We start from the raw sequence: 24,617 nt of genomic DNA, 5'->3' as shown, positions 1-24,617 counted from the left end.
TGAGCCATATCTAGAATGTACTTACACCAAAACAGTAACAGATTACTATAGAGGTGTATTGGGAGCGCTGCACAGACTAGAGGGGAACCCTATCTGACTTAGTTGCTTGAGGCCAGTCATTGTATCCCTACCTGTCCTGGTCCTTTGAAATGCCCAAGCTTGGAACCAATAGTTTGTCCTAAACAGTTTTCGAGTTTTCAATATTTTACATTATAATTAGTCAGAGAATTGCTGAACTATAATTCAAAGTGAGCATATTTTTCTGAGGCCAATATTTGTTAATGGTTTCAGAGAAACCTAAGTACATTGTTTTGTTTTGAATGTTATTCTGAAAACTGCTTCACCTTTCGATAGCAATAAAAAAGTCGGTTCAAGTTGACATAATTCTCAACCTGTTTCATTTAAATTTTGTGAAAGCATCAATCTCTACATCTAGTAAAGTATTTGAACATTCTAGAATAGTCATTTATATTTCATTATATATGTATGAATATTTGTGAGATATTGCAAAATAAATTGGCTACACTATTTTGAATGAAAGCATAGTGAGAAACCATCACGCAGGCTATATTTTCCTTTGTATAGGCAAGCTTCCAGTAGACTGTAGTATTGTGAGTGACTTCCCCAACACTCTAAGTTAGGGGACCACCTATTTTTCCTTGATTTATAATTTTAAATAAAGGAACATATTTTGATAAAATTAGACTGTGGGATGGGATTGTTACAGTGCGGGGTATTAGATCAGGGTTTTTCTCTGTAAAAAAGAACCAACTAAAACAACAAATATACATTATTTTAATATATGTCTCATTACAGATACCTACCATTCAATTCCATGGGGGAGATGTGTTCTAACAGCTAAATTGCCCATTATGAAACTAAACTTCATGGGTGCTAATCATACAAGCCACACTTGACCAAATTATGCATTCCTTGGCAAATCATTGTATCTCCTACTAAGACATAGTGCATGTGTTCCCTTGCCTGAAAAGCAAATCATAGTGCTTAGAAACAGGAACACTTTAGAGTAATACGTGGTATATATAAAGCTGGACACCCACCTTTACGTGGATGCTCCTGTTAGTGTCTGCGGTGCTGCTAAAACCACCTGAATGAGGCTGCAACACAGCCTCGAAAGGAATTTGACATGCATTTTGAGCTACTCTTTACTGTGAGAGCGAACCAGGCTGTTGATGGGTATATGATATTTTTACTTCATGTAAAGAAAGAGCCTGTGGCAGTCCTGCGATTCTGCTCTACTGTGTTATTTAATTATTTTTTGCCTTTTTTGAGCTTACATGTCTTGCTTACTCGAGTCACTTTATTGTAAAGTATGGGGTCATCATCCACTTTGTGGATACATCCGCCCATCTGTCGGATAATGTCGGAAAAGTCTCTGAGGCCTTTTCAAGGAATTCCAGGTAACCCCCAAATAGAGAGTTTATCAGGCCTGTGCTCCCTTCATTGGGTTAATCAGGAATAAGATTATTTTGTCATGTTTACACTTGGAACAACACATATGATAGAAATGTCAGACCCTATTCTGATTTCTAGGTTGTTTTATGAACACATTTCTGTTTTTGTTTTAACTGGGAACAAGAGTGAAGTAGTCTACTGTGTCATATGTTATGCAAGAACTAGATCCGAACCACTACCACTGGGAGAGGGTGTGGGCCTTTATGTTCCCTGTGAACAGTGTAGCATCTTGGGCCTGTTACAAATGCAGCTGTTTAAATGTATTTTTTTCAAACCACAGAAGTCATTTGTAATGTGATTTGTTATTCTTGTTTTATTTCTATGCAGAAAGCTAACATCTTTGGGCATAAGTTTCTTATGCTAATGAATATTTTGCAAGGTGATGTCTGAAATCAACTATACTTTTTTAGTGATATAAAATCAACAAAATAGCCAGAATTTAAAAAACGAACATGGTGTTGGTCTCTACTGCCCGTGTATGGTCTGTTCTAAAAAAATAAAAATGCATTTTTTTTCAAATCTTGTTTCCGTTCTTTAACCATATTGAGACCTGGAAATGCAACCTGTCATGATACTGCTGAATACGGTTAACGCATGCTCTACCTTTTTAATATAGGAATACAACATTGTGTCACTTAGCATGTACAAAGCAGTGCAATTATCATAGCCACAAAATAATTAAACATTCTTCTGCATGACAAAGCCACATGACAGCACACGACCAACTGATGAGATGAATGTAAAAGGCATATTTTTCACGGAAGTGGTTATCTTAGTTAATGAATGCATGCAGCACTGATGAGCAGCAGCCATTTGCAGCCGACATGCGTTCACATTAAGCTTGGCACTTCCATTCATAGGCCGGCCGCATTAGGACAAAGCTACACGAAGCTGGGATGAGGCATTCTCTGGGCAGCTAATACTGTGCTACAGAGCCACGCAGTGAGAGGTAACTATCGCTTTGGGTCAAGCAGCAAACTGAGGTAACCGGAACAGACCTCTGACACAGATTTCCTTTTGGACGTATCGTCTACATTAAGGAGGTCCCCAAATCGTTCATTTGTGATAAACTGATGATGTGTTGGAATAACCCCTGTATGCCTTCTAGCTGCAATGTCGGCCTCTTCTTGCTCACGTTTAAGTCGTCTCTGGTCCTCTAACAGTTTCTGCCATAAAATCGCATAAAACGGTCTGTGAATTCATTGGCTTTATGGCTTGACAATTACTAACATACTTTAAAATGACAGGAGTTATCAAGAATAAGGAGAAAACAAAAGCATTTCTAAAACTGTATACATCAAATAAAAAATGTGCACATTTGATAGATGTCCGTTTTATTTTTTAGTCATCAGCATAAATTCAAAGGGAGGAATAAAAAAGTAAGTTTATACAAAATGGTAGCGTGCATACACAGCTTAACACTATAGGTATTACAAAAAACATGTCTGGCAATAGTACAATTAAAGAGCTTACGTGATAACATACACCATTGTGGAGGAGCTAAAAGCGATAGCATCGAATGCTTCTTATAAGAATTTCAATTACTTGTAAAGTGTTGGCTTAACCAATTGCATCCATCACTTTTTGATTTCTAAGTGAGTCTCTCTCTGTATGGGTGCAGGCCTGCCCAGATGTGGGTTCCTGCTATTAGAGAATCAAGTGACCCCAAAAAGACACAAACAACATGTCTGTTGCTGATTATATTCCCATGCCGGAGTGACATGGCATACAGGGGCAGGGGCTGTCAAGGGCGAAATGAGTATGGTTGTGTCATCTTTGGTGATTGTACATATGAGATAAAAGGAAATGGAACTGAATGCAACTTAGAAGAATTACCAGTGGTTAGGAAATGCAGCCCATTTTGAGTAAGGGCTAATTCCCGGCAAGACACTGTTCGAACCGCGACCTGGGTGGCAAGAAGGAACGAAGAGTTTGACAGAGCCAAAAAGAGGTAAGGGATGGGGGTGGGGTTTCATATGGGGGAAGACAAGGGAATGGGAGGATGGGAGTGTGTTTGGGGGAACAGGTAGGGCCTAGTGGGAGGCCAGGGGCTGCGGGGGAGCCCTAAGGTCAACAGTAGGTTGGGGGCTGATACGCCAAAACGCAAGGGTGTGGGGGTGTAGGTTGGGGGCTGAGACGCCAAAACGGAAGGGTGTGGGGGTGTCCCCCACACAAGAGGTGGGCTAGGGAGGGGAGGAAAATTGCCTGTAGCACCAGAACCAGACCGGGGAAACTGAGTCTGGGCAAAAGTGGCCTGAAGGCAACTTTCATGGATCTGTTAAGATGCATTGGTTGAAAAATTTCCGCCAATCAATTTTTGCTTTCCTGCTTCCAGAATTCCTCTTTCCCACATACTAATCACTGTTCATGGAAGTGGATTGCCTCGTTGGACAAACCTAAATCAAGTGAGAATAGCATTGAATAGCCGGTACCACTCTGGTCATTGTGCATAGTGTTGCTTTCTGAAGACATATTAAATCTCAGGATAGCTCTCAGGAGTTCTAACTTCCAAGATCCCTCAGAGGCATGTGGAATAGCCTTCTTGCAATGAAAAAAGGTTTCTTCACAGTCTTCTGAAACCAATTACCATTAGGAAGGGCACTCCTTGAATACGACAAGTTAACCATACATGGTCTGGGAGGGTGGCTTGGCTCATTGGTCATGTTGTATATATTGATTTTTCCATGCCAGAAAGCCCACCTTATAGAAATTATAAATAAAAGGTCAAATAAAATAAAATTAGGCCATGTGTCTCGCTGTAGGATACTTTTCAATGTATAGATTGAACACCTTCTATTTCGCTTCAAGAAGCATGCATGGAATATACAGAGGTCATGCAATCCATAGTGGTACATTATAGGATCTGGGGAGTATATAGCTTGCCTCATTGGGTGTCTGCCCTTTCAGAGGACAGTACACAGAAATGTGGGACTTAAGGATTGAGTTTGATTGTGTTATTTAGCATGGACCTCTCCATCAAATAAATATGGGCTTCTGTTATTTTAGCACTTTAAATATATCAGGACTGTCTCATAGATGGCAAGGGCAAACATTATTGACATTTAAATGAACGTCAGTAACAGGATGGTGACAGTTTGGTGGTTCCATTGGATTCTTGATCTGGTGACTGCCTTAATCTCAGTACTGTCATGCAATAATATACTAAGGAGATCCGCTCTGTAAAAGCTCAGTCTGGCCCTGTTGATTCAAAAGGGCTGCCTAATTGATTGATTCTACTAAGCATCCCTTCCTTTCAAGATGGGGCTTAGAGCAGATGCCTTGCAGCTGTACAGTGATAACCACTTATGTCCCAGGTTAATGAGCAGCCTCTACTCTGATCTCCATCAGAAATCATGCCTCGTATTCCTTAGGCCTTTAGAATGAATGTCTATTATACTGTCCAAGTAAAACATATTTTCCTTCTGATTCAAAGGTAACTTGCATTTCCACAGTTATGTTTATCCAAAAAGGAAATGGGTGGCAAACCCGAGCCACGTTGCCGGTAAGCAATTCAGCTATGAAATGCTAAACCACACTGTGCGTTCTTCCTCTCACTGCTTCATTTTTCATTCGTAAAGAATAACTAATTTGACCATGTGAAAAGTAAACCAAGTGCCCCAACTAATGTGAGCTAATGTCACAGGTTATGGAGACCATTCTCTGAGACAACAGGTACTCTACATCTGAAACAAAGAAAACCATAATAGGATGCATGTATGAGTGATTGAAGGGAGAAGGAGGAGTCCTGATTAATAACTGGTAACGTAAAAACACTTTCATTTTTTGGATCATTTCCTCTTGCGCAAAGAACCTGGGTATTCATCATGATAGTTATATATATTCTGGCAACAATATCCTTTGCACTTGAGGCCACCAGGAAACTATACATTATGAAGGAAATGAGATGCGCTGCATGGTCAGTGGCTCAGAATGTGGACCCTCTTTCAGGTGCGGTCAGTGCTCTTTCTTAACTTCAAGACCCACACTATATATCAATGAAAGCATGACTTTCAGGCAAACAGTAATTGGTGATCATCTGGCCAGCTCTCCTGGCTTTGCCATAATGTAGTCAAGACTACCAATGAAGACTTACATGACCAAATTGGAACAATCCAAAGCTGACATTAATGAACCACTGGGTATTGAAGCATGGATCTGATTTTGACTTAGCATGACCAAGGCACTTTTAACAATGTGGACAGGAACTTCCTGTGGGCAACTCTGCAAAATCTTGGTATACCAGCATCCCTTCTGCAAGCCATTTTGGCCCTTCCTGAAGATTCTGGGGTGAGGATTTGCTTTGGCACAGGAGGCGACTTAAGTGTGGAAATCCGTGTGGAAAAAAAGATTTGCTAAGAGGTTGTCCTGGCTCCCCTTTTATTTAATTTATATACCAACTCACTTGAAGAGTCCTTGCTCACCCTCAGGGCAGATGTACCTAGCTGTAAGGGGAGCAGGCTTTGGTTACTCAGCTACGCAGACGATGCGGTTTTAATTGAAACCACTCCCAGATCATTGCAGACGTTGGTTGATGGGCACTGGGTATACATGACGGATAGGGACCTTAATGTAAATGCAAAAAAAAAATGCCAGATGATGTGCTTCTCTGGAAGACCAAAGCCTGTGCCGAGAATTCATCTGAAAGGGCAGCTAACTGAGGTCTACAACATTTTTGACTATCTCGGTTTGAGATTTAATGATAGATTAACTTGGGTTGACCATCTATCCAAACTGGGGGCAAAAATGAGACAGACTATTGGCAGGATATTCAGATTCGCCAAAATATCTGGGGTATTCCTCACCAGGCCACATGCTAACTATCTATAAAGGGAAAGTTGTTGCAGTAGGGCCTTATGGATGCAAGATTTAGGACCATACTAACATGACCATGTTGCAGACAGCAGAAAATGTCTTTTAAAGAAAGCTTTTATCTGTTCCCCTGTCCACTTTGAGCTATATATCCCATTTGGAAACTGGGCAGTCTTATATAGCAGACCTTATTTATGCAAGACCAATTCTTTTTTGACACACTATCTGGACTGAAAAGGCAAACAACTTAACTAAGGCCCTGATCCATAATCTGTTGGCGCGTAGTAGCTGCAGTCAAATTGACTGCCTGGTTTATATCCTTGAAGCATGTTTAAATACCCTGCACAGCTGGCTGGTAAAAAGAGCTTTGAAGCTTAAAACTGAACAGCTTTTCACAGATAGTAGAGGAACTGGAATGCTGACTACCACGCAGGTTAGGACTTACCTCTAACTTAGTCTTATGAAAGGTTTGACAGGGTATATCACTTTTGTGAGTTATCACAATTGGATTATGCTTTCTAGCGCAAGGATGGATGTCTTGCACCTAGCAGTACGCACCTGTAAATGGAAAGGGAAGAAAACTACTTGTGTCCATGTGGGTCAACAGACAACTTGCTTTATTTTATTTTGTTTTGCCCCATTTATGCAGATCTTAGGAAGATCTGGTCGATAAGCATACTTAGCACAGGGGATTTAGACACTACAGACCTGTGTATGGGAGCAAGGGGTCCCCAGGCCCCCTCGCGCCGTACACTCCTCAGTACGGGACTTGGACCCCTTGCCCTTATGTAAAGTTAACCACGGTTGACCGCTACATAGATGGGACTACTGAGCAGGACACGGGGCAACCATCTTTTGTTCCCCCTTTTGACTCCATCTTGGGTAAACAGGCCTCACTGCGATAGTACAGCAAGGCTCCGCTCCCCCTCCACTGCAACAGCCAAGGACAGAGACACACACAAGGCGCGCAGGCAACTGGCTGGCCCCCACGCTCGCACTCCCCCAGCGAAGGAAAGCTCTGCGCTCAAATTCTCACGCTGAAGCTGGAGAAAGTTGCAACAACCAATATGATACAGTTTTCTTCCTCTGAGATCACCGTTAGTATGAGAACCAGCATGTGAACCAGGATGAGCTAAATACTTTCTGCTCGTTCGTCCCCATAAACGTGCAAGCCACCCACCCCCATTTAGAGTGATTTATTGCCATCCTGACCCTGCGCTCCCTGTAAGGTATTTCTTTCAAGTGCCAGACCCTCGCCTGCGCTGTGAAACCCACCCAACACACCCACTACTAACCTTAAGCACCTTGCCACAATATATGTTTTTACTTATACTAATAGGTCTAAAGCTTAGGAGATATGTGAAACACAGCTTGACTCTTTTTACATGCACAATAAAGGTCAAGGCCTCCAATTAAAGCCACGAATGACACAATTGTACTGACAATAAATACTATGTGTGATTTGTGTAGAAATATGAAAAGAAGTATAAAATGTTTAGATAATTTGTTATTTAGTGTTTTACGAATGCAACATATTAGCTTAGGTAGTGACCACAGTGACCGGACCATGACCTGCGTGGAGCACAAGATATTTGACGTCCATCACCTCGTCAGCCACTCAGCCAATCAGAAGGAAGAGATGCCACCCACACCTACATCACCAAACCGCCTGGCCAATCGGGTCCATTTAGTATTTTTTGTTAGAGTTACTTTAATTGATATATATATGAGTGATGACGTAAATGGTTTTGAGGGCATTTTTGGGTTATTTCCTAGCTGGAGAAATAAACCATCCTTTGAACACTTGCAGCTGGTTCTCAGTGCCTCTTTCCCCAACAGGGGTTGTGTTGGTTATTTTATTTTTTCTTACATGTAGTAAGCCGGGGAAGGCACCTACACCTGCATTCCCCTTCTTACTGATGTGTTCAGAGGTGAAAATTGCATTTGCCCTGGGCTCCTATTTAAACCGGGCATGGTCACGCAGAACAAGGGCTGGGGAGGAGAGGTAGATATTATATCCAATAAATGCTGATATCCAATTTGGCTTTGGGAATTTTGCATGCCGTTTAATTTCCTATTTTATTGTTATTGGTCGTATTGTCATGCGGATGAATTGCTTACAGTGTATATGTCAAGATGATTATATGTTTTTCTATAAGATTTCTATGTTGCTGACAATTGCTAATTTGTATATAGACTTGAAATTAAAGAATATGATGATGAGCGTGATAGACTGAAGCGAAATCAATCTTGGTATTATCGATGTACATTCTCTGCCCATGTGGAACACTAGAGTAGGGACAGTTTCACAAAGTCCCTGAGGGAGTCTACTTAGAAAAGCCATTTGGCCTTTAGATGTTCCCTTCCAGTAAAAGGTAGAGATTAGCAAGTAGGTGTTAACAATTTCTATCTACTAACCAGGGGACAGGGACACCTCTGTTAAGGAGGAGCTGCTTTTAAATATGAGAGGTGTATAGCCATAGGGCCCCGAGAAAGATCAATGAAAACCCTTGAACGAACTCTGAGATTTGGAGTGATACCTGTGCCTTCAATGCCAATGCCTAAACGTATTTGGCTCCTCAGATTAACTCAGTGGGAAGCAGTGGTTTTACAAGCTACACCTAATAATTATTTTTTATCTGTGTTGCATTTAACATTGGGCTTCAGTGGTGGAGACCAGAGTGGATACGAGGCTAGACTAAGATAGCACTCTGTATGCAGACTTGCCCTATGGGCTGGTGCCTAAATGTTTGAACGCCCAGAATGCTGTAGTTTGTCTTATCTGTTCTCTATGCAAGAGAAATTACAATATGAGTGCCAAAGGTCTGGTTATAGGATGATTGCAAAATAACAGAGTATAATTTACACTGGCCTGTCCGATGTTCAAATGCGAACTAAAGACATCTTTCCTTTCTGAGTAAAAATATAATCCTTCTTATATCCCAGGTCACCTTTTGAGAAGATCTGCCCAAATCCTCCTTCCTTCCAACTGGCCTGTAAAGGAGGTGTCGCTTTGCCGCCCAAGCTGCAATGACCTGCACTGATCTCCCTCCTTAGTTTCAAAAGGCAAACTCCTGTAGATTGCTCTTATAATCACTCCTGTTTGACTAGGACGTTTGTTGAACAGTGCCATGAGACAGTAAGACTCTATACAAATCTAAACACGAGACAAGCCACGCATTTTATCCATATAAAGATACATAGGTCACATCTTGCATCACAAAAGGGAGAGGTCAAAAACAAACCGACATGAAAACCCCAAATTGGAAACCAACACTTTGCTGTTGTGAATCCTCTGGAACGACAATGCATAGTCTATCTGGGACGCAGGTATGTCAGATTACGTCATCCCTCTGGGCATCATTTTCATGTCCCACAGCGGAGGAGTTAAAATCGATTAAATTGTACTAGTTAATACTCTTTGGCTTATTTCTGAAAGATCTATGAGAATCACTTTACGCCTTTTCGATGTCAACCTTTTCCTCCCACTTTAGATAAAGAACATACTCATTGTAGTTCATGTTCTTCAAGAAACATAATGCCATAAAGAGTCTGTAAAATGTAAAGTTAGACATTAATCTGAACGTGAATTCTTATGGATTAATCATAAACAAAGGATCTATGCATGAACTTAAATTTTCTAGTCTTGCAGAGAGGGCTTACCTCTTTGTCATCGTGACGTCTGCGCAGAATATCTTCGGGGGCGTCCATGTAGTCAAACGGAGGAAAATGCCTTGGTGATTCTGAATCTACTTCAAAACAACACAGAGTGGTTATGATAGAAGCTGCACATGTGGTACGACCAAGGCAAGAAATCAGGAGCAGACAAAAGCTAATTTTGCACTCGAAATGCTGGGATTCAAGGTGCTATAATCGAGACAGGATCACACAGAAAAATGCCACTACAACACTTTGTCTGAGATGGTACCGACAAAGATGGAAACAAAGGGGAATGTTGGAAAAAAGAGTAAATATAAGGACTCACTGCAATAAAGTAAAGGCCCACATGCTTGCTGCAGAATTGAGTCAGGTTGTGCAGCTACAAAAAGCACAGCAGAGAAAGTTTTTGTTCGCAAAATGTACCTGATAAAGAGAACCCGGACTGTTGGCTATGGATGATATGATTGGTTATTTATAACACGCTTAATACCCAGAGGTTTTTAAGCGCGGGCCCAGGGATCGAAGCTGTGTTGCTCTGTGTCGTCTTGTTTCCAAGGCGAGCACTTTGCCCCTGAGCTATCCTCTCGAGGATGAATATATTCAATGGGAAAGGAAGAACAATTCTCCAGGGGAGACTTTACAAAGGAGTTTTGGTACATGTGTAAATTATTCCTTAGTGACTTGGTGTTGTCTGCTAAATCACTAATCTTTAGGGAAAGATGAGATGCAGTCATAGGTGTATATATAAAATAGCATTTCATATAGGGACCAGTTCTGAAGTAGGCATGTGGCAGGGCTGCCTAAGATCACACAAGCACATTGTCTTTTTGTAACTCTTACACTACATGTACATCAATAATGACGTAATGCCATCTTTGGAGCCTGAGCATTAGGACCTGTGAAATAAAACTGAGTTCAAAGATTTTAGAAGATGAACCGAGGGTCACCTATTAAATATAGAACAGTAATGCGTCCCACTGTAAGCAAATACTGGCGGAGGAGTCCACCGGACTTAAAATGAGCGCTGTGATATCAGGAGCCGGGGAAACAAAAAATGCAAAGGGAGAAGACAGGTAAAATGATCTGCCACACAGATGGAGGGACAGGTGAAGCACACACAAAGAATCCACCTCCTGGTGCCGTTCCATGTCCGCTCGGCAGGTTATGTGTCTCCAGGCGGTGACATAAGGAATATGGACCGTCATCCCCATTGTTTAATGAGTCCATGCAGTCGGCTGGGCGAGTACAGCTACTGCGAGCATGCTCAGCAATGGGAAAGTTGCTTAGCCTCTCCACAATGTCAATTGAAGACGAGCGAGACGGAACAAGGGGCTTTCTTTGAGAGCAGTGCGGGGTCAGGACGTGGTTTTCTGTCAGGTTTCCTGTTTCAGTGTGGGTCTCTGCCTCTTGCATCTGGTTTCCTGATACATCGTTGTGCAGACTCTTCTTTACACTGTTGTGCACAGACTTTTTTAACCTGAATGGGAGCGGACTCATAAGGTAAACATTCCTAGGAAGCACGTTTCTGTCAGCCATACTTTCCAATTTAGTTGTCGAAGACTTGGACATCTGCTGCTCATGCCTTCGTATTGTGGTAAATCGTGTGTAGGAAGCGGGACACGTACCCTTGCACGTATTCACTCTGTATCTTTGAGACTGACTGATGCTGCTGCCACAGCTGTCATTTGATGCACTGGAAAGTCGATCTACCTCATCAGTGAAGGCCACTGGAGCAATATCACTGAGATCTGAGGTAATGTCGTCCATATTGCTGCTAGAAGGAGATGTGGTTCGGAGAGTGGTGGAAGGAGAGGTTGTGCGTACAGATGTGGCAGGAGAGGTGGTGCGGATGGTGGTGGAAGAAGAGACAGGATGCATAATGTCAGTAGATGTGGCAGAGTGCATCATGTTTGGAGTAGATGTGGCATGGACCATGGCAGACAAAGAGGGGCTGTGTATAATGGTTGGTGGAGGGATGGTGTACAAAACGGATGGAGTAGAGGTTGAGTGTACCATGGCAGTCAGGGAGGAATTATGCAAAGTGGTTGGAGAAAAGGTGGCATTTACAGTGGTGGTTGGAGAGTTATTATTGAATACTGAGTTAGAAGAGGCTGCATGCACAATAGGTGAAAAGGAACTGGAATTCACAATAGGTGGAGAAGATCTGGCATGCACAGTGACAGGTGAAGAAGAGATGTGGGCCTCCACCACTTCTTGATTTTTCTTTTGCGGTTCCAAAAGGGATTCTGCTGAAAAGGCTGAGCTCAGGCAGCTTCTATTTGGTGTAGGTGTGGCAGATTTGCTGTGTTCACTGGAAATGTCTAATGAAGGCATTGATCTGGACCTTTGTATAAGCTGCTCAAACGCAGTCACTCGGGAGGAGACCGTGTGCTTTGGGATAGGTCTCGAGTCTTCCTGGCCCATGTTTGGATCACATGGATGCTGAGGTTCATTTTCAAACTGGGAGGCAATGTTGCGCACACTGCAGGAGGATATGCTACTGGGGAGGCTGGAACGGTTGATGAAGTGCATGTTCTTATACATCGCTGTAAACTCCGTTTCGCTTTTCCTGAAATTTGCTGGATACGAACATTTTCTGGCATTTATGTTGTACTCCTGGAGGCTCATGGCACTGCCAGATTTTGAGGCATAGTCTCTCTTAGACCTCAAAAGCATGTTTTCAATGCTTTCACCTACCTCTGCCATGTAAGATATCTTGTTTTCAAATAAACCAATGGAATTGCGCAGATTTTCGCAACTTTGGGATTTGTGCTGAGAAACAATTATACCTTTGGCCTCCTGTACAGGCACATTTTGAATTGCTAGTTTAGGCTTGAATTTGGAAGGAAGGATTTCAGGTATGCAGACTTTTGCAGATGAAAATGGCTTCTTATGTTTACCAGCGATACCTATCGCACTACTAGCATTAAACGTCCTGCTGTTATACGAGGAAGGAGATATCATGTGAGCATCCCCACCTTTACGATCCACTGGTAAGCATGCAGAATAGAATAGACAAAATTGGTTAGGTTAAAAGCTTGCAAGATGCTGATAAAGGAAAGATGCATACTAGCTTCAGGGAAACAGCATTTAACAGGTATAAAAACAAGGCCATCACTCGTAATGTTCTGCAGTGGATATATTCACTAAATCATTCTGCTGGCCCTAGTAAATATCGCCTCAAAAATCAATATTACAATTCATAACTTTAGTTTCAGCTATTTTTCATGAGGTGCTCAGTTATAGTTGTGTTCCCACCTTTTAAAATCCAGCATCTTTATTTTGGGGTTTGGCAACAGGACAGCTATTGTTAGACACAATAAAAAATAGAGTGAAAGAAAATGGATGAATAACCATGTTTTTTGCATAAAACAAAGAATGAGCAAAGTTACAGTGGAAAGAAGTTGGACAGCCTGAGCTATGCGACCTTCTCCATTATGGAACCATTAGTGACATGTGCCGTACACTCAAGAGTGTACCTGAAAGCATCCGTGGCAGTTTCAAAATTGTTTCATAGGATGTTTCCCACCTGATTATCATAGTGTGCATTTTGTGAACCAATGCACGGTAATGGTGTAGTTTACATGGGGTAAACTCTGTTTAAAGAACTTCGTTGCATGTGTCATGACACACAATACACTCTTTGTGAGCATCTAGACAAAGGGGTCATTACGAGTAAGGCAGTCCGGGAAACATGCTGGTAAAACCATATATCCTGCCCTCATCTGTGCGTACCTCTCAACTCACCTCCTATCGGTGGGTGTCTCCTGCCGCCAAAGTGTCCACTCACCTGCCAAGCTCCTTACCTGCCCATTAGCTTCAATGGACTCTCACCCGCCCAAAAGAAAAATGTGTGTTTTCACCCGTCCCTTGGATTCAAAAGGTTGAGAGCTATGTATATGTCACATTACCACCCCCTCATTTTTATGCATCAGAGGTGTTTTTGCGCTGAACCTAGTGTGGCACCATTTTTTTTAATGGGATTTAATTGTAAACTGCCATGTTCCCAAGGGGCAGGACAAATACATTGCACATATTCGCTTGAGCGATAGGGTATGAATAATGGCAAGGGAGCACAATTGAGCTGAACTTTCACAACTAAAAAGAAAAATGTTGCTGACATCCTGCAGTCACGAGTCACAGGAAAGGAAGGTAAGCACCCAAGCTAAACCTATACCAAATAAGAGCAGATATATTCTTCTTGACCTGACTCAGCCAGGCTGACCAAAAATAGATAAGGAAATGATGTTGCCCCTAAATGTCAATATTGACTAACAATTTATGAATCTTTTGCAGTTCCTCATTTTGGGGATCAGTAATCCTAGGCAGAGCGCCTTGCCATCAGAGCTGCCACAAATCACCCAAATGCCAGAAAGACTGCACGCGACTGAAACCTCCTCTTTACATATAATACTTTAATTACACCCAACGTACTGTATTTGCAGTCTTAACTAACAATTACTAAGTGACCTGGTAAGTTGTATGAAGGCCAATGACCAACTCCATTTAGAGAGGGGTCAGTGTTAACTGTGCAACAGTTCATTTTGCAAAACTATTCACAAAAGATGTAACATTTCACATTGCTTCCACCTGCACTGGGAGTGTGGGGGTCAGGAGAATTATTTTCAGGCCTACCTTTTGTAGATGAGGAGCTAGACGGCCGCTTGCTCATACCACTTAAACCCTGGAGCGGGATGTCCCCACCTTCCAACACATTTTTGTAAATGTGTCTTTCATGGTCTGGATCAGCAAGCTCTCCTTGGGCCGGATCTGTTTCTCTTTTTGCGGTATGGTAGTTGGGTGAATATGAGCTGGAAAATGACAAGTGCACCAGTTTCAAGTGTTAAAAGTCAGTTTGAAAAACAAACGTTTGTTAAAGGTTTACATACACTTCTAAGGTTTACTCAACGATTAGTATGACATAATTGCAGTTAAAAAGGAAGCATCGGTTCCAAGAAGTGTGTCAGGCTGATCTTGTCTGTGTTAACCACTAATCTATCAGCCTGATATCTGGAGTTCACAAACCCCTTAACATGAAAGCAATGCATATTTTACAAATTAATTTGCTTTTTTTCAATAGCTTAATGTCGCCCTAGTTTTATTAAAGTTTTATCTCTGAAATGCCGTACGTCCACAGACATAATATGTAGTCTGGGAGTAAACTGCATTGAGGGGTTTTCCATCGACGCAGCGTGAACGCTGTCTCATGGAATGTTAAGGATAGAGGGTGAATTAATCTGCCTTTTTTTTTTTTTTTTAAACTTTTATTTTTATCGGCAGAGGTTCACAAGGTACAAACATAAGGCAACAAGCATAAGAGACATATAGGACATAGAGGTGCTTACAGGCTGCTTTGTCAACATTACAACAGTGATTACAATGTTTTGCGAGTAAAGGAAAAAACCTGAGGATATCATGGTGCAGAAGTGACAGGACTCCGACCCGCCCTCGGACTGATTATTGAGATATGTGTTAAATTCATTCCAAATGTTCTTGGGACGAGACTGGGCCGGCAGCATGGACAGATAGTCCTCCTCGCAATTCCGCGACCATGTTAGCAGGCCCAACCACCTCTGCGGGGTCGGGGGAGAGGGACACCTCCAACACTGGAGTATACACTTCTTGGCAATCATACAACTAACATTTAAAAACTTTTTCAGGCGTTTAGTTTCATCAGTACTCCAGACCCCAAATAGGACTGCAAGGGGATCGGGGTCAATAGTGGTTTCAATTACTGCACTAAGTGTCTTTAGGACCCCGTCCCAGAAACTGAACAAGTTCTGACAGGTCCAGAACATATGTAGATGATCTGCGTCCGCGGCCCCGCAACGTGGGCACAGGCGCGTCTCAGAACGAGCAAACCCCGAAGTCCTGCGCGGTGTATAATATAGCCTATTAAGGAGCTTATATTGCATGGCCCGGAAGCGGAAGTTGAGAGAGACTTTTTGGGTGTGGAGACACATGCTCTCCCATAGCTCATCAGTTATCTCTAGGCCCAGTTCGTCTGCCCATTTGTTGCGAGCACCAAGGACCGGAGTAGAAGGGGCGTCCTGCAGGATATGATATAGTGATGAGATGACGCCCCGTGCACCGCCCGAGTTAGCAATGTACGCTATAGCCGGGTTGTCAGGGGGCTCGTCAGGGAAAGATGGCCACCTAGAGCGGAACGCTGCGCGGAGCCTGTAGTACTGGAGGGTTTCTAAGGGGGATCTAGTGTGACCCGGCTTCCAAGTCTGGGGGTTTATGAATTTGCCCTCTGGATAGAAGTCCGATAGTGCCCTATACCCCAGAGCCTCCCAGCGGCGGGCCAAGGCAGCGTCCAGCGTGGGCTCTAACCCGGGACAGGCCCATACGGGCAGCCACTTGTAGTACGGGGAGGTCCCATCTGATGAGCCCAGTATGCGTGTCCAGGCAAACATGGTCGCAGCGATGGGATCAACTGGGGAGTCCGGGGCGTAGTGTCGCTGTAACACTAGGGACATTAAATTAATGCCGGTAGTTGCCAACCGTTCCAGCTTAACATGAGGGCGCACCGGGGCGCCAGGGTACCAATGAGTGGCATATTGGCCTTGGGCCGCCATCCAGTATGTAGCAAAGTCAGGAGCAGCAATACCCCCTCGTCTGTATGAGAGTGCCATGTCAGTCCACTTCTTGCGGACCGCACCTGAGTGCCAGAGGAATTGTGCGCAAAGTGTGTGCAACTTAGTGAAATATGTCCTCCCAGGCCAAACGGGAATGTTACTAAAGGTGTAAAGGAGCTTAGGGAGCAGAATCATCTTAATCAGTGACAGTCGACCTGCCACGGACAACGGAAGAGTGCGCCATCGTGAGATTTTAGCCTCAACCAACTGCACCACCGCAGAATAATTATCGGTGAGTAGGGTGGATTTAGTAAGGGATACATGTACGCCCAGGTATTTAATGCCTTCAGGGGCCCAGCGCAGGGGATATTCGGAGACGGGCTGTATGGTGGATTGAGTGAGCGGGAAGATCTCCGACTTGGAATAGTTAATCGTAAAACCGGAATGGGTGCCAATGCGGGTGACATCTCTCAATATGGGATTGAGGTGAGTTGTGGGATCTCTGATATAAAGTAGGACGTCGACTGCGTAAAGGGATATAATTTCAGGCTCCTCTATCAATCTTATTCCCTTATGAGAGTGTTTTGAGCGGACATTGTCCGCCATTGGTTCTATCACTAGTGCGAAGAGAATTGGAGAGAAGGGGCAGCCCTGGCGGGTACCTCTAAATAGCGTGAAGCCCTCGGATGTCAGTGAGTTAACTCGAACCCGCGCAACGGGAGAGGTGTACAATAGTCTAATAAACCCTATCATGTTTGGGCCAACACCCATTGTCTCGAGGACCAGCCACATGTATTTCCAGGAGACCATGTCAAAGGCTTTCTGGGCGTCCAGCGTAACCGCCACCGCCTGGGCGTTCTGATCTATGCGGGACATGACATTGAACAATCTCCTGATATTGTGGGAGGTGGACCTGCCCGGGACGAAGCCCGCTTGGTCCTCATGCACCAGGTGCGTCATGATTGGCAAAAAGCGATTGGCAATGATTTTAGCAAAGATCTTTGTGTCAAGATTCATGAGGGAGAGAGGTCTGTATGACCCGCACTCATCTTCAGGCTTACCCGGTTTGAGCAGTACCGTGATGACCGCTTCACGCATGGAGGGGGGAGGATGGAGGCCCGGAGAGCCTCATTCCATACCTCAAGCAACCGGGGGGCCAGAATAGCTATGTGCTCCTGGTAAAGTCTGCGGTTAGCCCATCCGGGCCGGGCGCTTTGCCTTTGGGCAAGTCGGAGATGGACGACACTATCTCGTCTAGCGTAATCGGGGAGTCTAGCTGGTCCCTGATCTGCTGGGAGATTTCTGTAGTGGGGATCTGCTCAAGGAGCTCGCGCATACGTTGCTCAGTGTGTTCTACGGGTCTGGAATAAAGGGAACTATAGAATACTGTAAATATGTCTAGAATTTCCCGGTCCGCCCACCGAGCCTCACCATTCCGATCTTTGATAGAAGAGATCTGTGTTCGGCCCGTCTCCCCCCTTACAAGTGTCGCAAGCGTTTTCCCGGGCCTGTCGCCCTCCCCATACCTCCTGGCGGCCTGAGGGCGGCTGAAGTAACGGACTTCGGAGGTGGCCAGTGTATTATATACCTGAAGTTCATCAGAGATTTGGGCAAGAATGGTGGGGTCAGAGCCGGTAGTGTTGAGCTGCTCAAGTTGTTTCAGTTTGGTCTCAGAGCGCCCCAGAGCAGCCCTAATGGCCCTCAGTACCCCGGCCTCCCGGGAGATGGACATGCCCCTTATGTATACCTTGAAGGCCTCCCATCTGATCGCGACAGTCGTGTCCCGAAGTGAGTTAAGTTCAAAGAACGATCCGATGTCAGCTAGTATTTCGGACTTAAACACGATGTCTTTTAGGGCTTCGGACTTGAAGCGCCAAGTGCTGGCTATTGGAGCAGGAGTGCCCAGTCTTAGGGATAGTGTGATTGGAGCGTGATCAGAAAGCGTGCGGGCCAGAATGCCCGCACCCTCCACCCCGCCCATTAACTCGCTGGAGGCCAAGAACAGATCTATCCTGGACGAGCTGTCGTGCACCGATGAATAGTAGGTATATTCCCGCTCCTGGGGATGGAGAGTTCTCCAGGCGTCACAAATATTGAGCGACTGCATATGGCTCCGTAGCCTGTGCGCCGCACGAGACAGTGCTCTGGGACCCGTGGCAGTTCTGTCCAGAACAGTATCCAATATAAGGTTCAGATCCCCTCCCCATATGATATGCACCCCCACAAATCCCAGAAGTATGGTGGCTATTGTGTCAAAGAATTCCGGAGAGTCCACGTTGGGACAGTAGGTGTTAACGAGCAGATATTCCCTGTTGGCTAGTGTGCAGTGCAATATAACGTAGCGGCCTTCGGGGTCGATGTAGCTTTTATGGAGCCCACACTTAATTGATTTGTGAATAATCGTGAGAACACCCCTTGATTGCGTGGAATAGGAAGTGTAAACTCTAGCGGGACCCCATGACGGGGCACCTACCCTTGGTATAAGTCCATTGGAGTGTGTCTCCTGCAGGAGCAGGATTTTACAGTTATGCCTGTTGGCATATGCCATAATCTTGCGGGCTTTGGTGTGGTTGCTCAACCCCCGGACGTTCCAGGACATTATGACAGTAGACACTTCAGTGGTAGCCATCCCCATCTACAATCTTCATCCTTAATGAACATCCCAACACAAATGACCATGTGAGCTCCCCAAGTAAAAACAGCGTGTGCGCTTGTGCCACCTCAGAATGCACCTCGCGAAACCCCTTATGCCTTTTTGAGAAACAACCCCAATTCCACCCCCCACCCGCACCACTAAACATGAATCAGTAGTGTAAACATCACCCACCCCTAAAAGCGCGCAGATGGGCCAACACCAACCTGGCCCACACTTCCCCAAGGCCCAACGGGGGCCAACACATACCAACAAAACAGAAGAGAACAGTGCAATCGCAATGGGGTACGCCGTTGCCACGCACTAGCACGCTTAGAGCCAAATGGCTCTGTTGCAAAACGAACAGTGGCAATAGACTCATAACGCAACCCCCGACCCGCAAGGCGGGAAGCCGGGGATCGCGCACGAGCCTCCGCGGCTCTCGTGACTACCTCAGCAGTTTCGACAGTTATATAGCACCCACCGCCTATGTCCCAGAGTGGGGCACTGGACCAGTCACAAAGAGGCAAGAAATCTACCATCGTGAAATTAGAAGAGGAAGAATAACAATAGGGTAGCAAAATATTGTTACATTGGATTCGCATAAGGCAACATAGAGGTCCCCAGAAGGATGGGCGACTGAACACCGTGGCCAGGGCAGTCGGCAGATACATAGACCGTCCCAGAGGGGGAGCTGGCCCCAAATTAAATTTCTGGGTCACAAGCAAGCGCCACGCCTACAGCAGGTAGCAGGATAGAGTGTCCCATCGTGGCCAGCCACCCGGGCATACCCCGAAACAGCGTGCACTGAGCGAGGCCCAGCTCTATGACATAGAAAGTGTACGGGTGATAACAGGGCCAGTCACCGCCCCCCAAGACATCCAGCCACCGAGGGATACCAGCGTAAAGGACAGGTCCCGGCAGTGTGAGAGCTAGGTGGCCAGTACCAACAGTTCGCGACTGACCCCCGCCACAGGCGAGCGCCGCAAGGAGCCAGGGCGACTCGATGAGCCGAACAGTGTAAACAGTAATAACTTGTAGTTACAGAATCAACAAATGCAGTCAATAACCTCACTCCATGACACCCAACTATCATTCATCAGCGATGGCATCTCCAGGGCCCTGAAGCGGTATCTGCATCTCAATAAACGTTACCGCCTCATCAGGGATGGTAAAAAAATAGAGTTTGCCCATGTGGGTGATTTTGAGTCTAGCAGGAAACAGAATGGCATATGGGACTTTGCGCTCCCTGAGCATCTTCTTGACGCCAAGGAACTGACGCCTCTCCTGCTGCACAGCCATTGAGAAGTCCGGGAAAATTCGGATAATATTGGCCTCCAACCGCAACTCCCCCTTCTCACGTGCCAGGCGGAGGATAAGGTCTCTGTCACGATAATTGAGAATCCTGGCTATGATGGGCCTGGGGCTATCTCCAGGCCTGGGACGCGGAGACAGGGCCCGGTGAGCCCGCTCGACGGTGAAGTAGGGGGAGAGGTCAGGGTCACCCAGCAGGCCCTTGAGAAGACGTTCGACCGCATCCTCCATTCGTCCCCTCAGGGCAGTCTCCGGGACCCCAACGATGCGCAGGTTGTTTCTGCGAAAGCGGGATTCTAAGTCGTCGCATTTTGCCTTTACACCCTTCATGTCGCGCGATAAGGCAGCCACAGTGTCTTGCAGTGTGTGTATCTCGTCCTCGTTGGTGGATATCCGGTTTTCGGCCTCCGTGATTCTAGAGCCAGCCTGATCGACGCGTGTTTTGAGTGAGGCCACGTTAGCATTGATATCGTCAAGCTTTTCATGAAAAGAGGCGAAGTTTTTGGCCATCGATTCCATCATGGCAGTAAGATCAGGAGCCGCAGCCACGGGACTCGGGTCGGCGTCGGGTTCCTCAGGCGTAGTTGACGCCTGGCCCACCTCGGATCGGGGGACCGCCTTTGTAAATTTGTCCATGCCCCCCCCCCCCCCCTGGCGCTACTCTTGGAGCGATTTGACATGATCCGGATCAGAGAGTCAGAGAGGGAGATATCGAGATGAGATTAGCCAGGAACGGGCACAAAGGAGGCAGCCGAACGGGTCCGGATCAATCCAGCCCATGAGCCAGGAGGGCCCAGTTATAAACTTGGTGTAGGGCCTACCAGCGGGACCCCAGTGCAGCTCCCGGCCCAAGGAAACAGCTCATAGTCCAGCAGAGATTGGGAAGATAGGGAGGTGTAGCTGAAGGACGGGATCACCCGTATGTGTAGATGGGGTGCCGCGAAGCCAGTGAGTGGGGTCCGGTCAATGAAGCTATGCCGCTTAAGGTGAGATTGCCCAGTTGCGCCGCGTGATCGGGGCAGAAGCATAGGAGGTCCGCCGGGCGCGACGCAGGTCACCCTCCCAGCAGGATGAGGCGTAGTGTAGCGGGCGACAATTCAGGAGGGAGTCGAGGCTCCAGGCGGCGCGGTGGAGGAGGGCCCCCCCGGGGAGGGCCGCGCGCCACTGGGCAGGCGAGGCCCGCTGGCAGAGTGGGCAATGCGCGGGGAGTCTGGGCCCCCGCAGGCCCTCCCGAATGCAGGCCAAAATCCCCCGGTTCTCACCTCCAGCCTGCCGCGTCCTCAGGCCGCTCCAACTCCAGGCCAGGTCGCTGCAGCGATCACCGAGGACGGGACACCTCCAGGAGCGGCGATGGCGGAGGGAGCAGGGCTCCGCCGCGGCAGCACTTCCGGCGGGCACGCACCGCGTCCAGCCCCGCGGCGCCGATCCCCAGCGGGAAGGGTGGGCAGGTGAAGGTGAAGGGGCACCAGGCAGCAATGAAGAGGGGCCGCGTTCGGGACCCAGGCACGGGTCAGCGGCGCCAGAGACGGCGGCCGGCACCCTCCAGGGCCGCGGCGCAGGCAGGAAATGCCGACGGCCCAGGGCCGCGCCGCCTCAAGTGCGGCCCGAAGGCGGAATGATGGCACCCGATGTCCGATTTCCTCCGGGATTCGGTGTGGGATAAGAGCACTGCAGCAGGAGCACGCGGATCGAAGCAGGGTTGCCAGATCGGCCACAGAACCGCAGATGTGAGCGGATAAGCGGCGGCCAGGCGCGGAGCTCAAATACTAGGCAGCCATCTTGCAGGCTGCTCAACAGCGCCCCCCGAATTAATCTGCCTTTTGAGGGTGTTTTGAAAATCGTCATTTTTTAGGATATTGCATATTTTAGGGGAATCATAAAACATCTCTAAAAGATCGAAATGAAGCAGTATTTCATTTTAGTTATGTACATATATGTCCTAGATATTACATTTATTTATTTATTTACAATATATAGCAGCGTGCAATATCCCTAAAAACGGCTGTAAACGATGTCCTTGTAACGCATGAAATCCTGATATATTTGTATAAAAGTGTGTACATAATATTACTATTAAAGGTAATGGGAATAACATAACTACTCTTAGCACCCTCGGCGCGGGGTCCTCGGAACATAAGCTATATTCGCTGGTCTAAACCTGCGTTCCGAGCTGCCCGTCAGAATTGCCCATTTTCCCTTCTGAGCCATTACAGCCTTAATCCATGCACTGCTCCCACACAGCCAGATTAACATCTGCGCACACCTTGTGAGCGCACTAAGGGCCCTCTATACATTTGAAATAACACATTAAACTTACCCGAGACATCTCTGGCGTGGGCCAAACTATTGAATTCTCTTTCGCATGTTGATCATGTCACAACATAACACAAAATTGACTTAATTTCAGAATCTGAACATCTGAAGCAGCTCAAGTAAGTTTTCTTTTTCATTCTTTTCAATTTAAGAGAGTGCTTAGCACCGGCAAAGCATGTTTATGGGTGAAAATGGTGGTACACCCAATGTGCTAAAAAGAAGTGAAGACCCAAGATGATGACAGGTAAGATTATTTGAGCAGAAACGACCCCCAACCAGAGGCCCAAAGCAGTGCGCCCACACACAATGCTTACCCCACTCCTACAACCTCACATTCTCAAACTCCCCTCGCCCATCGCTCGGATTCTGGAATGCTGGCATTGGTCTTGTTCCAGGCTACGAACTTACAACACCTACAACCTTTAATGATTAAATAATAATAATGTATTTCTTATATAGCGCTACACACCCATAGGTCTCAGAGCACTCAAATAACAGAAGACATTATTATCCCACAGAGTGGTACTCATTTTATCGACCTCAGAAGGATGAACGACTGAGTTGACCCTGCTGGGATTCGAACCTGCCACAGCAGGCCGCACACAGATATCAGGGGTGAGCGCTTAGCTCGATGTGCTATCTAACCGGCAATAAACAACCAATAGATAGTCTGTTAGAGGCCTAGTGCTGATAGGATGCTCATTGTAGGGTTTGGGCTGTTGACGTGAGAAGAATGAAAAACAAAGGCACAATACTATTATTAATCACCAAACTTATGGAAACCCAAACCAAATGTGAACTATGTACAGACTCTTAATGTACTGCCTGCATGTGGAATTCTCCTACAATCTAGTCATGAAATCTATGAGGTAGTTTGTAGCTCTAGTGCTACGGTGCCCCTCTTCATCTACAGTGGAAGCCTTCTAACACAGGGTAGGGTGTCCTTGATTTTCCGTAGGTACACCATCCGATAGTTGATGCTGTTGGACTTGCTGGTTCTAGTAGTTAGCCTCTTCCTGCATTACACCTCCCTTCAGACATTTTACCTTCTTCACTAGTTGTTTTATTCATCGAATTTCCTTTCATATCTGTGCTGGTATTTCCATAGCCTTCCTAAGACGCAGTTGTCATCTAGAGAAATGTCTTCACATCTTCCCAACCACGGGAACTACACGTGGCTGCACGCCTCATCAAGGGTCTACTCAGAAATGACCACATCACCTCGTCCCTCATTGACCTTCGCTGGCTCCCACTGCATGCACAAATCTGTACAAATTGTGGACAGACTCCAAGCTTCACCTTCCACCGCAACACTCAACTTACACTCCACGTTCGCTCTGCGAAACGGGTGTGCTTTTCAAAAGGCTGTCACTGCTGGAATCAGTAGAAAGTGTGGACAGACTCCCAGCTTCACCTTCCACTGCAACACTCAGTTTACACTCCCACTGCATGCACAAATCACCTTCAAGTATTGCTGCATCATCTATAAGGCAATCACCCAGCTACCACGCTGGGAAACTCAGCATCTCTGGCGAACAGCGCACCACCAGAAGCCAGGACACGTGCAGACTTGAAATCTGCCACCACAAAAAGGAAAGGACCAGAAAACCAGCCTTCGCTGCCTACGCCCAAAGACTATGAAACCTCCTCCCCGTCAGCATCAGACTCGCCCCCATCCTACTACAATTCAGAAAAGAACTCAAGACCCACCTCTTCAAGGAATCTCTCCTCCTCAACACCTAGGCTATCATGCCGGCCCTCACGCCACCTGACATGCCAGATGCCACCCGCCCCTCTGCTCTCCACCATCCGATACAGCTGTACCCCTTCTC

At 46.0% G+C, this 24,617-nt stretch overlaps 1 protein-coding gene across 15 annotated transcripts in view; it reads right to left on the bottom strand.

Moving 5' to 3' along the window:
- The window catches only part of SORBS1 (sorbin and SH3 domain containing 1), an 862,221-nt gene that overhangs the window by 194,325 nt on the left and 643,279 nt on the right, over positions 1-24,617 (bottom strand). For 7 of the 15 annotated variants that reach the window (XM_069610579.1, XM_069610587.1, XM_069610582.1 and 4 more), the window contains 3 exons: positions 14,581-14,756; positions 9,949-10,034; positions 2,475-2,642 (listed from right to left, as the gene is read on the bottom strand). In XM_069610579.1, the coding sequence (XP_069466680.1) occupies positions 2,475-2,642; positions 9,949-10,034; positions 14,581-14,756 (430 nt within the window). Of the gene's footprint in view, positions 1-2,474; positions 2,643-9,948; positions 10,038-11,075; positions 12,936-14,580; positions 14,757-24,617 lie in introns of all 15 variants that reach the window. The other 8 variants (XM_069610575.1, XM_069610576.1, XM_069610578.1 and 5 more) reach the window with 3 other exon arrangements.

Source organism: Ambystoma mexicanum, chromosome 8, assembly GCF_040938575.1.
Source record: "Ambystoma mexicanum isolate Mex_15411 chromosome 8, UKY_AmexF1_1, whole genome shotgun sequence".
Lineage (NCBI taxonomy): Eukaryota > Metazoa > Chordata > Amphibia > Caudata > Ambystomatidae > Ambystoma > Ambystoma mexicanum.
This window is presented reverse-complemented; position numbering and strand designations above follow the sequence as displayed.